Here is a 14,346-nt window from a genome sequence, read left to right as displayed (position 1 = left end):
TACATCCATTCCTGAATCAGTGGTTCTCAGGTATGCCACGATTTTGTCTTTTCTCACTGTCATCCTTAGAGTGGACAGTGACATTTTCCAATGGCCTGAGACTGTCTGATAAGCCGCAGGATGAATGTGGAGCTCTTCCTTTAAGCCAGATACTGAAGAGATTAGAAAAACGTAAAGCAATGACACCCTTCCCACTGTTTTGGAAATGTTTGATCTTAGGACAAAAATATGCTGCATTTGTTAACATGTGTTGAGATTATTGTTCTTAAAAATGAATTAACAAATAATTATTTAAAAACTTCTCTGCTTTAATCTTAGTATAAAGAAGATCAATAGCACTAACCCACTTGCATAAAATCCCTGTGGGGTCTTCATTGTAAAGCATGATGGGGTCCCCAGGCCATAAAATTTGGGAACTGCTGCTGTAAATTCTAAAGAGAGAATGTACTTACTTTCACAACTTGGTAGATTATCACTCCATTCCACATTATTTCCAGTGAGTTCACAATATAGAGTTTTTTGTCCAATTAAGTAATAACTAAATGAGAAAAGATATGATAATTGTTTTCTTTATCACTTAACAGGAACACATAATAACGAAGAAGTTTTTATATGATTTTTTTCTACACTACAGTAGCTTCAGGGAGAAGTTTCTGAAGTGACAGGTATTGAATGTGCTAACTAAGTCTAAAGTTTAATGAAATGGAAAGATTCTGCATATGAACACACATGAGCCTAGAGCAGTGGATCTCAACCTTCTGGACCTTTAAATATAAGATCCTCATGTTGTGACCCAACCATAAAATTATTTTCATTGCTACTTCATAACTGTAATGTTGCTACTGTTATGAATCGTAATGTAAATATCTGATATGCAGGATGGTCTTAGGTGACCCCTGTGAAAGGGTCGTTCGACCGCCAAAGGGGTCGGGGCCCACAGGTTGAGAACTGCTGGCCTAGAGCAAAGTGTCTAAATAAACCTGTCTTGCCTGGTAACTGTAGCGAGAAATACACATTTCTATGCAACAAGCATTTCTTCAGTAATAGTTGGAGACTTCAATATCCTACTCACAACAACTAGACTGAAAATAAGACTGAAAATAGAGGACTTCCAGAACACAATTAATTAGATCTCACAGACAGAGCACCACAGAACAAAATACACATTCTCCTAAGTGCACATGGGACATCTTCCAGGATAGACCATATGATGAGCCACAAATTAATATTAACTAATCAATAGGTTTTTAAAAGACTAGATATCATACAATGCCTCTTCTCTGACAACAACGGCACAAAATTGTGAAACAAAACCTTCGCAGACTGAAGTTTTCCTGAAGGAACAGGTTTACTGACTAGCCATGTAAAAAGAACCAGGTCCGAGGCATGCAGTCTAAACCAGCAGCAGCAGGGAGAGAAGGCAAGCATTTCCGCCATCCTGGTTTAATGGGGTTCTTTTACAGCTTTGAGTAGAAAGATGTAAGTTATTTTGAAGGAATTCACATTGGCTATAGATAAGGGGGCAGAAGAAGGGAAAGTGGGGCTAGTTCTGGGATAGGTGCATAGATGGGAGGAAGAAGTGTTTGCTGCTTTTGGACAATTTCCTGGAAAGTCTGAAAAGTTCCTGTGGAAGCAGGATGTGGTGAAATCTGGTGTTCAGCTAGCTCTTATTGAAAAACAGCTACACTACTAGCTCTTATATTAGCACGATCCTCAAGTACCTCTGGAAGTTCATTCAAAGTTTCAACACACATTTCATTAGTTCCTGCCATTTCTTCTTCTTCTTATTATTTTAAAAATTAAATCTTTATTGTTCAGATTATTACAGTTGTTCCTCCTTTTCCCCCCATAGCTCCCCTCCACCCGGTTCCCACCCCACCTTCTGCCCTTACCCCACTACCCACTGTCCTCATCCATAGGTGTACGATTTTTGTCCAGTCTCTTCCCGAACCCCCACCCCCACCCCTTTCCCTCTGAGAATTGTCAGTCCACTCCCTTTCTATGCCCCTGATTCTATTATTCACCAGTTTATTCTGTTCATCAGATTATTTATTCACTTGATTTTTAGATTCACTTGTTGATAGATGTCTATTTGTTGTTCATAATTTTTATCTTTACCTTTTTCTTCTTCTTCCTCTTCTTAAATGATACCTTTCAGCATTTCATATAATACTGGTTTGGTGGTGATGAACTCCTTTAGCTTTTTCTTATCTGTGAAACTCTTTATCTGACCTTCAATTCTGAATGATAGCTTTGCTGGGTAAAGTAATCTTGGTTGTAGGTTCTTGCTATTCATCACTTTGAATATTTCTTGCCACTCCCTTCTGGCCTGCATAGTTTCTGTTGAGAAATCAGCTGACAGTCGTATGGGTACTCCCTTGTAGGTAACTGACTGTTTTTCTCTTGCTGCCTTTAAGATTCTCTCTTTGTCTTTTGCTCTTGGCATTTTAATTATGACGTGTCTCGGTGTGGTCCTCTTTGGATTCCTTACGTTTGGGGTTCTCTGCGCTTCCTGGATTTGTAAGTCTATGTCTTTCACCAGGTAGGGGAAGTTTTCTGTCATTATTTCTTCAAATAGGTTTTCAATATCTTGCTCTCTCTTTTCTTCTGGCACCCCTATAATTCGGATATTGGTACGCTTGAAGTTGTCCCAGAGGCTTCTTACGCTATCTTCATATTTTTGGATTCTTTTTTCTTTTTGTTTTTCCGGTTGGGTGATTTTTGCTTCTTCATATTTAAAATCTTTGACTTGATTCATGCAATCCTCTGGTCTGCTGTTGGAACTCTGCATAATATCCTTTATTTCAGTCAGTGTATGCTTAATTTCTATTTGTCCTTTTTCATAACCTCAAGGGTCTCACTAGATTTCTTGAGGGTCTCACTAAATTTATCGGCGGTTTCTAGAGAATTCTTGAAAAACCTTAAAAGTGTGGTTTTGAACTCTATATTGAGTAGTTTGCTTTCCTCCATTTCTGTCATTTGTGACCTGTTTCTTTGTCTCCGCATTTTGGCTGCTTTCCTGTGTTGATAGAGTGGTTTTCTGTGTTAGGTGTCTTATAGGGCCCAGTGGCTCAGCCTCCCCAATTACCTGAGGTGGATGCTCTTGGTGCACCTCTTTGTGGGCTTTGTGCACAGTCTTGTTGTAGTTAAGCCTTGATTGTTGTAGTTATCACTGGGAGGAATTGACCTCCAGGCCAATTGGCTGTGAGAATCAGCTGTGTCTGCAGTGGGAGAACTTCTGTGCTGGAGACACCCTTCTGGGGCAAGACTTGCTTCAGTGGGGCTTTGGTGCTCACTGAGTCTGCCCCCTGAGTGTGTCCCTTATGGATCTGAGGAGTTGTAATCTGGATGGTCCCACTCTGACCTCTGGGTACACTGGCTCTTGGATCTCTAAGGAGGTGCTAATTTAGCCTCTTCCTGAGGCTACCCAGCAGGAGCTATGGAAAGATCTGCAGATTCGTCTTCTTTGTTTGGGGTTTGGAGGTGCCCAGTGAGGTCCAGCTGTGAAGCAATGCAAGCTGCTGTGGGGCCTTGGGCCTTCTTTTGGAAGTTCTGGTCTCTCTGACCCAGCTCCAGTTTGTTAGGTAATTTTCAGATTGTAAAGGGCCAGGCCTTTCCTATGCAAAAGCCTCTGCACACAGCTTGGGTGGGGCAGGGTCTCAGGGAATCAACAGGACAGAGCAAGCAGCTATGGCTGCTCCTCAGTCCTACCCTAAGAGGCCACGCGTCTCAAGTGTCCCGATAATCTCTGTAAGCACCTGTGAGAGAAAGCCGCCCTCGAGTTCCACCTGATGCCAGACAGTCCAGTTTCTCCCTATATGAGTGTATGAGTCTGGGTCCCCAGAGGAACTGGAGTTCAGAGCAGTTGGGAGCTTGAGACTCCCTCTCTATTGAAAAAGACAACTGTGCCCTCAGTTGCCAGCCCTTTCCACGTGTGCCTCAGTACCTCTGCACTTTACTTCCGCGCCTCCTCTGAGTCTCAGTATGCTTTTCTCTTTCCTTCTAGTTGTAGAATTTCCACTCATCCAGCCTTCCTGTGGTTCTGGATGATGTCCATTTCGTCTTTTAGTTGTATTTTTGAAGTGGTTGTGGGAGGCAGCAATTTCCGGTGTTTACCTATGTCGCCATCTTGGTTTCTCTCCCCTGCCATTTCTTCTGTTAACTGATTAACTCCCTGTCTCTCTTTCCACCCTCCAGCCTACTATATAGTTTAATTTAGGATCATGTCATCAAGATGACTGCATTTTTAATGACTATGATAGGCTTATTATTACTTATAGTATGACACAATTTTGTTTTCCTTCAATTTAAATTTCTTTCTATTTATTGCACATCTTTTCAGTCTCCATAAAAAGCCCAAGGGTTGATTGGCTGTTAAGTACAACTTGTTCCACAGAAAGCAAGATGAACTCAACATCATGGAAATGCTTGAGAAGAGAACCAAACCAAAAATGGAACCAGCAACCTTCTCCCACATTTACCTCCTTCCTCCAAGGGGCAGTTTACTTACCCAGCATTACATTTAAAGTGAGCTTGTGAGCCAAACTCCATACTTCCGTTAGCGTAGACTACGTCGCCATTTACGAGGTCTCCTAGCTGTGGACATACCTTTTCTAAAAGGAAAATTTCAAATTCGTTGTTTTATACTAATGTCAAAACAGATTTGAATCAAAATAAAAATTCTACATTGTGCTATTAAATCAATGGAAATATTTTGTCTTATTTATTTTTATTACATTTTATTTATTGGGGTGACATTCGTTAATAAGCTTACATAGGTTTCAAGTGTACACTTTTATGTTACACTAGAGGCCCAGTGCATGAAAATCATGCATGGGTAGGGTCCCTAGCAGCTGCCGGCGGGGCATGGGTGGGCCTCCCTTTCCCCGGACGCCTGTCCTGTCACCAACGCCCACCATGTTCCACGCTTTTCCCTGGTGGTCAGCACATGTATAACTCCTGGTTGGTCAAATTCCCACCCGTACGGACAATTTGCATATTAGCCTTTTATTATATAGGATGATCTGCATATGGCACCGTGTGCCCAGCACCCAAAGTCAAATCATCTCCCATCACATATATTTGGTCTCCTTTACCCTTCATCCCCATACCCTCCAACTCTTCCCTCTGATAACCACCAAACTGTGGTCTGTGTCTATGAGTTTCAGTTTTATAACTCACATATGAGTGAAATCATATGGTTCTTAGCTTTTTCTGACTGACTTATTTTCCTTAGTATAATATTCGTGAGGTCCATCCATGTTGCCACTGATGGCCAAACTTAAGATTCACATTTACCCAGAGCATTAATGGCCAAATTGAAAATTTCCTGGAGATTTTCAATGCCTGAAAAAGTACATTGCTACATAAAATCTACATCCACATGAGAAAGCCATCATGTTAATAGTGGAATATGCAGTCTACAATGTGTGAAATCTTCAGAGCAATAAAAATAAAAATGTTGTATACTTACTTGTACAAGCCTCCTGGAGAGGAGGTACCCATGAGTTATTGGACTGACAAACAGTAGACATGGGAAGAACAGGAACAATACGCTTGTATCCTAGGCGACACTCATATTCTATTGTGTCCCCAGCATTATAAGAGGGTTTAGGATTACCCTTGATTTTCATAGATTGGTATCTTGGTGGGTCATCACAGGCATCTGGGCATGAGAGAGTAAGAACATGAAAGTCAAGTATTTTCTTTTCCACCAGCCACGGGTTATGGTCTAGCAGCAGGCAGGTTGTATGGAATAAATGGAAGGTCCTTGGGCAGATTGTAAGTGATTGTGCCAGGCTTTTACCAGATGACGAGCTGTGCTTGCTTTAAATAACATCCTATTAGTGTTTGGTTTCTTTGGGAATAACCTGACTATTCTTTCAACAGTAAATTGAAGAAACAGCAGCAATATTTTTGGTTTAAAATATATTTATAGATATGCATCCTTCCCATTTTTTCCTGAGTTCATTTCACACTCAATTCCCCCCTAAGAGGACTTCTATAGTATATAGCCCTCGTTCAGAGCACTCTTCCACAGTTTGAAACCCAAACTGATGATGACTTGTCACTTGAGGTTCAGTCTCCTCTCAGGAGGCACGTTCCTAGAGGTCAGGGACCATATGCCTTCTTTTCCTACTATACTCTGTGCCCCCCGCATGCTCAAAAAATGCTATGGTAAGTGCTGACTCTTAAATAAGCATCGTGTATTTCATAGATCAAAATAAATGTGGACTCAACTATTTTAAAATATGACCTCATGTCATATGTTTCATATCAGTGAACTGAGTAAATAAAGGTCAATTAAATGTCAAAATTTATAAATTTGACATTATTTTAAGTATAATTTATTCTTCCTTCACTGGAATTCTAATCAATGGATCATGCTTGGCCTCAAAAGTTTTCTGAGGTAGCTGTTTAAACTGTATTACAATATTGCTATGCCATTAGAATTTTTTATTTCTGGATTTTTGGTAGTTTTTTTTCTTCCTAGAATAGTATCTTTTTGACTTCAGCCATTTCTCTTCCTTTAAATTGTCTGTGGGCCTGACAAACTAACAAAACTGATAGAATTAGTATGTAAGATAATGTGATGGAGACACATCAAGTAAAGTCCTGAAGGGCTAAAAGCATGCAGAGGTCCCTCCTATAAGATTAAGGATCTAAGAAAGGAGCTAGGTCTATGCTGATCCCTGAGAAACCCCTTTTCTTATTCCCTGGATTGGTCTTATGTCAGATTGATGTTAAACTTTAAGAATATATATTTGTATTTCTATCAAATCACAAAAATTATGTGACTTTTTAAATTAAATTTATGGGGTAATATTGGTTAATAACATTATGTAAATTTCAGGTGTACAAAGTTGTAAAAGGCCATCCGGAGACTCAACTGTGAAGTTTAGTCTCTTTCCCTCACCTCCCTTCAACCTCTTCACCACTTCTCTTCTGGTAACCACCATTTTGTTCTCTGTAACTGAGTTGTGTTGTTTGCTTTTTTTCATTTGTTGCTTTTTGTCTTATATCCCCCATGAGTGAAGTCATAGTTTTTGCTGTTTTCCTGATGAAGGCCGGTATAGCTATAGCCTTTCATCTTATAACTGCTTTTGCTGTATCCCATACCTTTTGTAAGGTTTTAGTTTTATTTTTTTTATTTTCATTTTCCTCAAGGTAGTTTTTGTTTTTCTGTTGGATTTGAATATTTACTGGCCTGTTAGCTCCTACTGAATATTATATTTCATTTTTCTGGAAATCACTAGTTATAGGAGAGTGGTGGTACCAAGGCAAAAACATTGAGCATTTGCAAACACCAGTGTAAGAGACAGAAAGGATCTCTGCATTCTAGTAGAGCTAGGAGAGAACATAGAGATTGGGAAGAGGGACAAAAGGTTAGGGGAATTTGAGCTGGAGTGTGTGAGTCTCCCTGAAATAGTTTTCTCAGAGAAGGTCCCTAATGGTGTAACATAACAACCACGTTTGAAGGACAAGGAGCCAATTATGCAAGAGAAAGGAGGAGCCTGGGGACAGCAAGCGCAGAAGCCCCAAAGCCTCTGAGCAGAAAAGCCTTCCCTCCCAACAGTCATTTGTTAAATGCTCTCAGAGAAGCATGCTCCTTCCTCCAGGGCACCTGACTGGGGTTATCACACTAGCATTGTGGTCTGGTTACTGTCCGCCAGTCCCAGTACCTTTCAGCAAATCTTTATTGATTGCTACTGTGCGCCTGGCACTGGGGATCTAACAGTGAGCAAAACACGGTCGCTGTTAATGTTCATGTGTGTGTGTGTGCAAACAGACAAAGAGTGAAATAAGGATCATGTAAATAGGAATGGTTTGTTATTGGTCACCAGTGTGTCCCCAGAACCAGCACAGGATCTGGCACATACAAGGCAAATCTTTATTGAATAAATTCTCCTAAGGAGAGAATGCAGCATACAAACTGTATATGTAATAGGATCCTAAAAATCACTTGGGCATAGAAACACAGGCATATAAAGTCGGTTGGAAATACACCAAAGTATTCATTCGTTGCCCTTCGATGGTATGTTTTGTAATATGCATATATATATATATATATATATATATATATATATATACATATTGATTGTATTCAATGAAACAGGAACCAAACTTAGTGGATGGCCTTCAGCTTTAATTTATCAGCTATAGGAGAAAAACCTATTGATATAATTTATTGTTCATTTCTAATAACTCTCATTTTTCACTAGGTTTGGCTACCAGTACTTTTCAGGTTGCTTCTAATCTCCCCTCAAATGGGACCCAACCTAATGAAAAAAGAGAAAAAACACTGACCAAAAGACATTCGGGAGTAGCATCGGTCATTATCCATATTGGATTGGAATAGGAAGGTGACTCAATGGTAAAAATAAATAAATAAATAAATAAATTTTAAAAAAAGCAACAGCCTGGGAAGCAATACCTATATGATTGGGGGCAACAAGCAGCCTGTTACCTTTTTGTACAAAAAGCACTGCATGCCCTTCCCAATCCTTCTAGATCCCAGGCCCTGGAGCTTGCTCTCACTTAAGGGCTCCCTGGGTAACACGCACTCCCCAAACCCCATACAAAGCAAGCAGAGAGCTTCCTTGCCCCACACCCTGCACCTCTGGCCTGGACCCTTCTGTAAAGCATATGCCTGGTAACACCCAGCCTGGGCTCCCCCAGCCCAACCCAGTGGGGCGCAGCACCCCACTCATCAAGGCTTCACTGAGCCCAGGGAACACAGAGCAAAGCCTCCCACGCGCCCAGCACTGGCCCAAACACCACCACCACACACTGGGCACTGAGGAGCAGGCCGCACCTTCACACCTGCTCAGGGCTTCCCATCTTGTTTTGTTTTTGTTTGTTTTTTTAAATTGTTGACAGTATTACACATGTCCCCCTCTTCCCCCCATCCACGCAGCCCCCGCCCCACTCCAGGCCTTCCCCACACTACAGTCTGTGTCCATGGGTTATGCATGTATGTTCTTGATCAACTCAGTCCTCAAATAGCTGCAAGCTTTCGCTAGGGGCAAACACTGACTACACCCAAGGCACCCCAAGATTCACTGCCAACCACCAAACAACCGACCCTGGGGCCCTTTGAGGTCCCACCCTCCTGAATCCGCCACAGCACCACCCGGAGGATCAGTGGCTAAGGCTTCTACCCTAACCCCGCATCACCTGGTCCACCAAGCCCTGAGCCTCCTCCCCCACACACCAAGCAAAGTTCCCTTTGCCCCCCGCTCCTGTAGACCAGCTCCCCTACCCGTGCTAGTTTCCCTCCAGGGCTGACACCCTTTCCCTTCCCTACCTGAGCATGTGGGTAGCAGGAGCTCTAGGGCCAGCACTAGGATCCCAAGGAAGCCCCAAGAAAAGGGCCTCTCCCGGCGGCGGGAGGATGCCCTGAGCGGCTCGTAAGAGGCCCTCATGTTCCCCACATCAGAGGGAAACCCGAGGACCAGGGAGTAATTTGCCTTTTTGAGGGCGGCTACCAGACGCAACAATCCCCAGACTCAAAAGGTGTCACGTGCATTATGGATTGTGGGCGTGGTCTGGGCTTTTACAGTGGAGTGGGGCGGGGTCAATGGCAATCTGCAGGGCGGGGCCTCCGCCCCCGGCTGTGCTTTCGCCCTGGAGGGAAGGGAGCAAAGCCTGGTCCAGTTCTAACCCTCCTGGCCTCGTGCAGGCTGTACTGGCAATAGCTCCCACCTGTGGAAAGAAAGGCTGAGGCGTTCTTCATAAGCCCGAGACAGCAAATCTGAACACAGTTTACGTGAAATAATGTGTTAAGTCTCCAGCCCGGTAATTTTCTCGTGGTGTGTTGCCCCGGCCCTCCCAGAAAACCGCGCACATTTTTGGGGTTTTTTAGGTCGTGGGGGGGGGGGGGGGGGGAGACTAGTGTGTCCACCTATTGGGGAGCTTAGGAGTTTTCTTTGAACACAAGAAAAGTTGTATTTTGGGATTATTCTCATGAGACAGCTCCTCCCCACCTTCTGATCAGATTCATCCAAGGAGCCTGTACAGAGTGATGCTTAGCCGCCACCCTTACAGGTTCTGCCTTCACGCTTCCAGCAGTGGGACCTGGGCTTGCTTTTTGCTGTTTGTTTCAAACTCATCCCAGATGATGTTAATGCGTAGCCAGAGTTGACAACCACCTGTCTGTGGCTTTGCTTCTACAAGGCTTTGTCCTCACAGCGTGTTCTGGGGACCCATAGCACTGGGGGCTCCTTTCCTGTGGCTGCGGTAACAAATCACAGCAGATTGGGAGTCTCAGTGTCTTCGGGCCTCTAGAAAAAATACTACAGATTGGGTAACTGGTAAATAACAGAAATGCGTTCCTCACAGTTCTGGAGGCTGGGAAGCCCAAGATCGAGGCCCTGGCAGTGTTGGCATCTAGTGAGAGCCAGCTTTGTGGTTCACGGACAGGGCCTTCTAGCTGTAAGTTCACATGGCAGAGGGCTGAGGGACTTTCTTGGGATTCTTTTATAGGGACATGAATCCCATTCATGAAGCCTGAGCCCCCATGACCTAGTAACTTCCCAGTGGCCCCACCTCCTAATGCCATCCCCTTGGAGGTTAGGATTTTAAAAAATATATATATTTTATTAATTTTTTACAGAGAAGAATGAAGAGGGATAGAGAGTTAGAAACATCGATCAGCTGTCTCCTGCACACTCCCTACTGGGTATGTGCCTGCAACCACGGTACATGCCCTGGACTGGAATCAAACCTGGGACCCTTGAGTCCACAGGCAGACGCTCTATCCACTGAGCCAAACTGGTGGGGGCGGAGGTTAGGATTTAACACAGGAATGTTGGAGGAACACAAACATTCACACAGTGTCTCAAAACAACATACATTTATTCTTTTTGTCCTGGAAGTCATAAGTCTGAAATCAGTTTCACTGGGTGGAAAGCAAGGTATTGGTAGGGACTGGGAGAGAATCAGTTCCCTTGCCTTTTCCAGCTTCTGGAGCTGCATTCTTTGTTTTTTGGCTCCTGCCTCCATCCTCCATCCAGCAGCATTTTGCTTGAGTGGTCACATCGCCTTGTGCTGTTGTCACATCTCCCCCTGCCTCCCTCTTAGAAGATTACGTTTAGGGTCCCACCTGGATAAGCCAGGGTAACCGCCCCATCCCAGGTCTCATCAGAGAAAACCCTTTGCCGTGCAGGTAACATCACAGGTCCCAGGAATAGCGTGGCCTCAACCCGATATCTGTGAGGCCACGATTCAAACTACCACAAACAGCAGACCTGTTGAATCAGAATCTGCATTTTATCAAGATCACCTTGTGATTCACCTACACACTAAAATGTGAGAAGCAGGGTTCTGTGGGATCTTCTCCAAAGATTCTCTTATAATTGAGTCCCATGTCATTTGCAACTTGAAGGAATATTTTCCTAGGAGCCTTTTCAGGTGGGGATAGATGTTCAATGACCCATCATTTTCCCAAACACCATAAAAAGTGCTCATCTAAACATCAGTAGATTACAGAATTGAAGCTGAAGTATGGTAGCAACCATTTCAGGTGGAAACTGTAGTTTAACTCTAACCCTGTTGTTTGGCTTAACAATATAAAAGTTACTTTGATTTTCTGAATTGTATAAATCATCCCATTCGATTGAATGCCTTATTGATTGTAACATGACTATCCCATTGATTGTGATCTTACTGGTTATCGAAGCACATTCTTCTGTACCTGGGAAACAGGACAGCACAATTATCCTAAATTGTTTTAGTGGCCACAGATGGTGCGTTCCAGTTGACTCAGTGGTCCTAAGAACAGGACAGTGCAATTACTCTAAATTGCCTCGATGGCTCTAGATAATGACTTCCTGCCAACTCAGTGGTTCGAGACCCGAGGGCTCTAGATAATGTGTTCCTGTCAACCCAGCGGTCCCAGATGATGTGTTTCTGTCAACTCAGTGATCCGGAGACCCAAAACTGTAATTAACATGCTTAATTCTGCTTCTGTAATCTGCTTTTTGCGAGCCAGGTGCCTCATTCCAAACCCTGAGATGTAATCAATACCTTTGTGATTTTTTGCCTATATAATCCTGGAACTGTGACCAAATGGCTGCTATGAGATTTGGGAATGACCCCTCATAGTCCCGGATTGCAATAAATGTGACTCTTTAATTCGACTTCTTGAGGCGTCCTTCTGTGATTCGCGGGGTACATTACAACAAAGCCACATGCCCTAACCTAAATCCCAGGAGAGCAGAGCTGTTGCTTGTTTCTGATAGTCGGTATAAGGCTTTCCATATTCTGAAACATACAATAATTCATTTTTTTAAAAAGGTACATAAAATAACCACACGTGGCTCCCCCTGCTAACATGGGTGTGACTACCCCGCTGCAGGTTTTCCTGGGCTAGCCAGTCAGGAATCAGGGTGGGTAACTTTCTCAATGTCATCTGTACTTATTTCAGCTTATTTTCTCTGGTATGTAAATGAGAGAGAGGGAAGGAAAACAGTTTACAGACAACAACCCCGGCATTCATAAGGGACAAAGTTTATCCCTTTATAATGTTAATTTCACAAGAGGATACCAGAAAAGAGTTTGTTAATACCACATTCAACGTGACATTATAAAGGTCTTCTGGTAATGAAAGTAATGACAAACCTCCGAATAAGGACAATTTGAAAGGCTGCCGAAGGGATTGTCAAATGCTGTAAATTTCCACACGAGGGCAGCAGTGCTATGATTTTCAAGAACCACAGCTTCAGACTTTCATGGATGAGACTGGAAATGGTGAAAGCAAGGTAGGTTAGAACAAAAGTGGGTACACTCACTCGAACTTGCATGCTTTCAGGAAGTCAGTACACCGGGTTAAATAATTCTCTTGAGTACGAGTATGCAAATTATTAAAGTATGTTAAAAAGTTCATTCTGAGTTACAATATTAGCTGGTCAGACGTTACTAAATTTTAGAAAACCAGAGTTGCCTACTTTCCTTAAACCAAGAATCTCCTTTAACAATGCAAATTCAAATTCCTCACCTTGAATTCTCTCTCTCTCTCTCTCTTAATATATTTTTATTGATTTTTTACGAGGAAGGGAGAGGGATAGAGAGTTAGAAACATTGAGAAAAACATCGATAGGCTGCCTCCCACACACTCCCTACTGGGGATGTGCCCACAACCAAGGTACATGCCCTTGACCGGAATTGAACCTGGGACCCTCCAGTCCACAGGCCGACGCTCTATCCCCTGAGCCAAACCAGTTTGGGCTCTCCCTATATATTTTATACCAATATAGATATTTTTAAAATATCCTCAAGTTAAAGCTAAATAAATGTTGATAAAATGCTTTATTTATAGTCAAGCTAATTTTCCATCCAGTGTTGGTCTTAGAAAGATTGCTTCCTGTAGTTTTAAACCACGGATAATCTTGTTTGGTTAGGCTTGGTCTTAGGCATTTCTGATTTCTTTAACAGACAGATTTAATAAAAACTCAAATTTCTTATGTAAATATAAGCCTTTACCTCCTGTGTTTATAAGTTTCCATGTAGAAATGGACTGTGGATGAGAGTCACTAATGCAGAGGTTTCAACCTTAGCTGCATATTAGAAGCACTTGGGGAGCTTTAAAAACATACCTCTGCCCAGGGCACAGAGCAGATCCATTATGTTGGGAATTCTGGGTGGAAGCTCTGCCAGTGATTGCAGCCATGGCTGAGTCCCACGGAGCCTGATCTCAGAGGTTCAGCAACCTGATTTAATGCCAAGAGTAAGGGTTTTTTGCATAAATAAGAAATAGTTACATAAACCAAATTTTATAATTTCTTTTTTGGACTTGGGATTGTAAGTACTTAGCCATACCCACGCATTAAACTGATGTGGAAGGATGTCTCCTAGCAGACAGTGTCTACAGATACTCAGATGTGGTTGCCTCAAGCTGGGTGATAGGACACCTGGGCAGAAATCGGGCAAAGCTTCACCCAATGGGCATGAGGCGCTGGCCCTGGAAGATGCCCAGGATCTGAAGAAAATTTGGGATTTAATTGTAGAACGTCTTCAAGCATCACGCTGAGGAACTTGGACTTCTGCTGTAGGTGTCACTGAACACCTGTGAGCAGGAGAGGCACGTGATGGGCTGGGAGTGGAGAAGCCCGGATGTATGTCAGGCTCTGAGATGTGAGGAGCAGGAGTCATGACTGTGAGAGTGGACAGGTTAGAGAGGGTGGGACCCCATTAGAAACATACTCTGATTTGAAATCAAGCACACTGGAAATGGACACATTGACACAAGCAAACTTCATCCACCCTGCATTGTATTTACTGGATTTGAAGACCACATTTTCCAGAAAATAAACCATACATGGGGCTCCCATTTCTTCCAGTTTAAGA

General features: G+C 42.9%; 1 protein-coding gene across 1 annotated transcript in view; it reads right to left on the bottom strand.

Moving 5' to 3' along the window:
- LOC102420354 (membrane cofactor protein) overlaps positions 1 to 14,346 on the bottom strand; it is a 51,897-nt gene that overhangs the window by 10,876 nt on the left and 26,675 nt on the right. Inside the window, exons 5-7 of the mRNA XM_023759002.1 lie at positions 5,474 to 5,665; positions 4,511 to 4,613; positions 453 to 538 (exon numbers count right to left, since the gene is read on the bottom strand). Coding sequence (XP_023614770.1) covers positions 453 to 538; positions 4,511 to 4,613; positions 5,474 to 5,665 — 381 coding nt within the window. The remainder of the gene's footprint in view (positions 1 to 452; positions 539 to 4,510; positions 4,614 to 5,473; positions 5,666 to 14,346) is intronic.

Source organism: Myotis lucifugus, unplaced genomic scaffold (assembly GCF_000147115.1).
Source record: "Myotis lucifugus unplaced genomic scaffold, Myoluc2.0 scaffold_145, whole genome shotgun sequence".
Taxonomy (NCBI): Eukaryota; Metazoa; Chordata; class Mammalia; order Chiroptera; family Vespertilionidae; genus Myotis; species Myotis lucifugus.
This window is presented reverse-complemented; position numbering and strand designations above follow the sequence as displayed.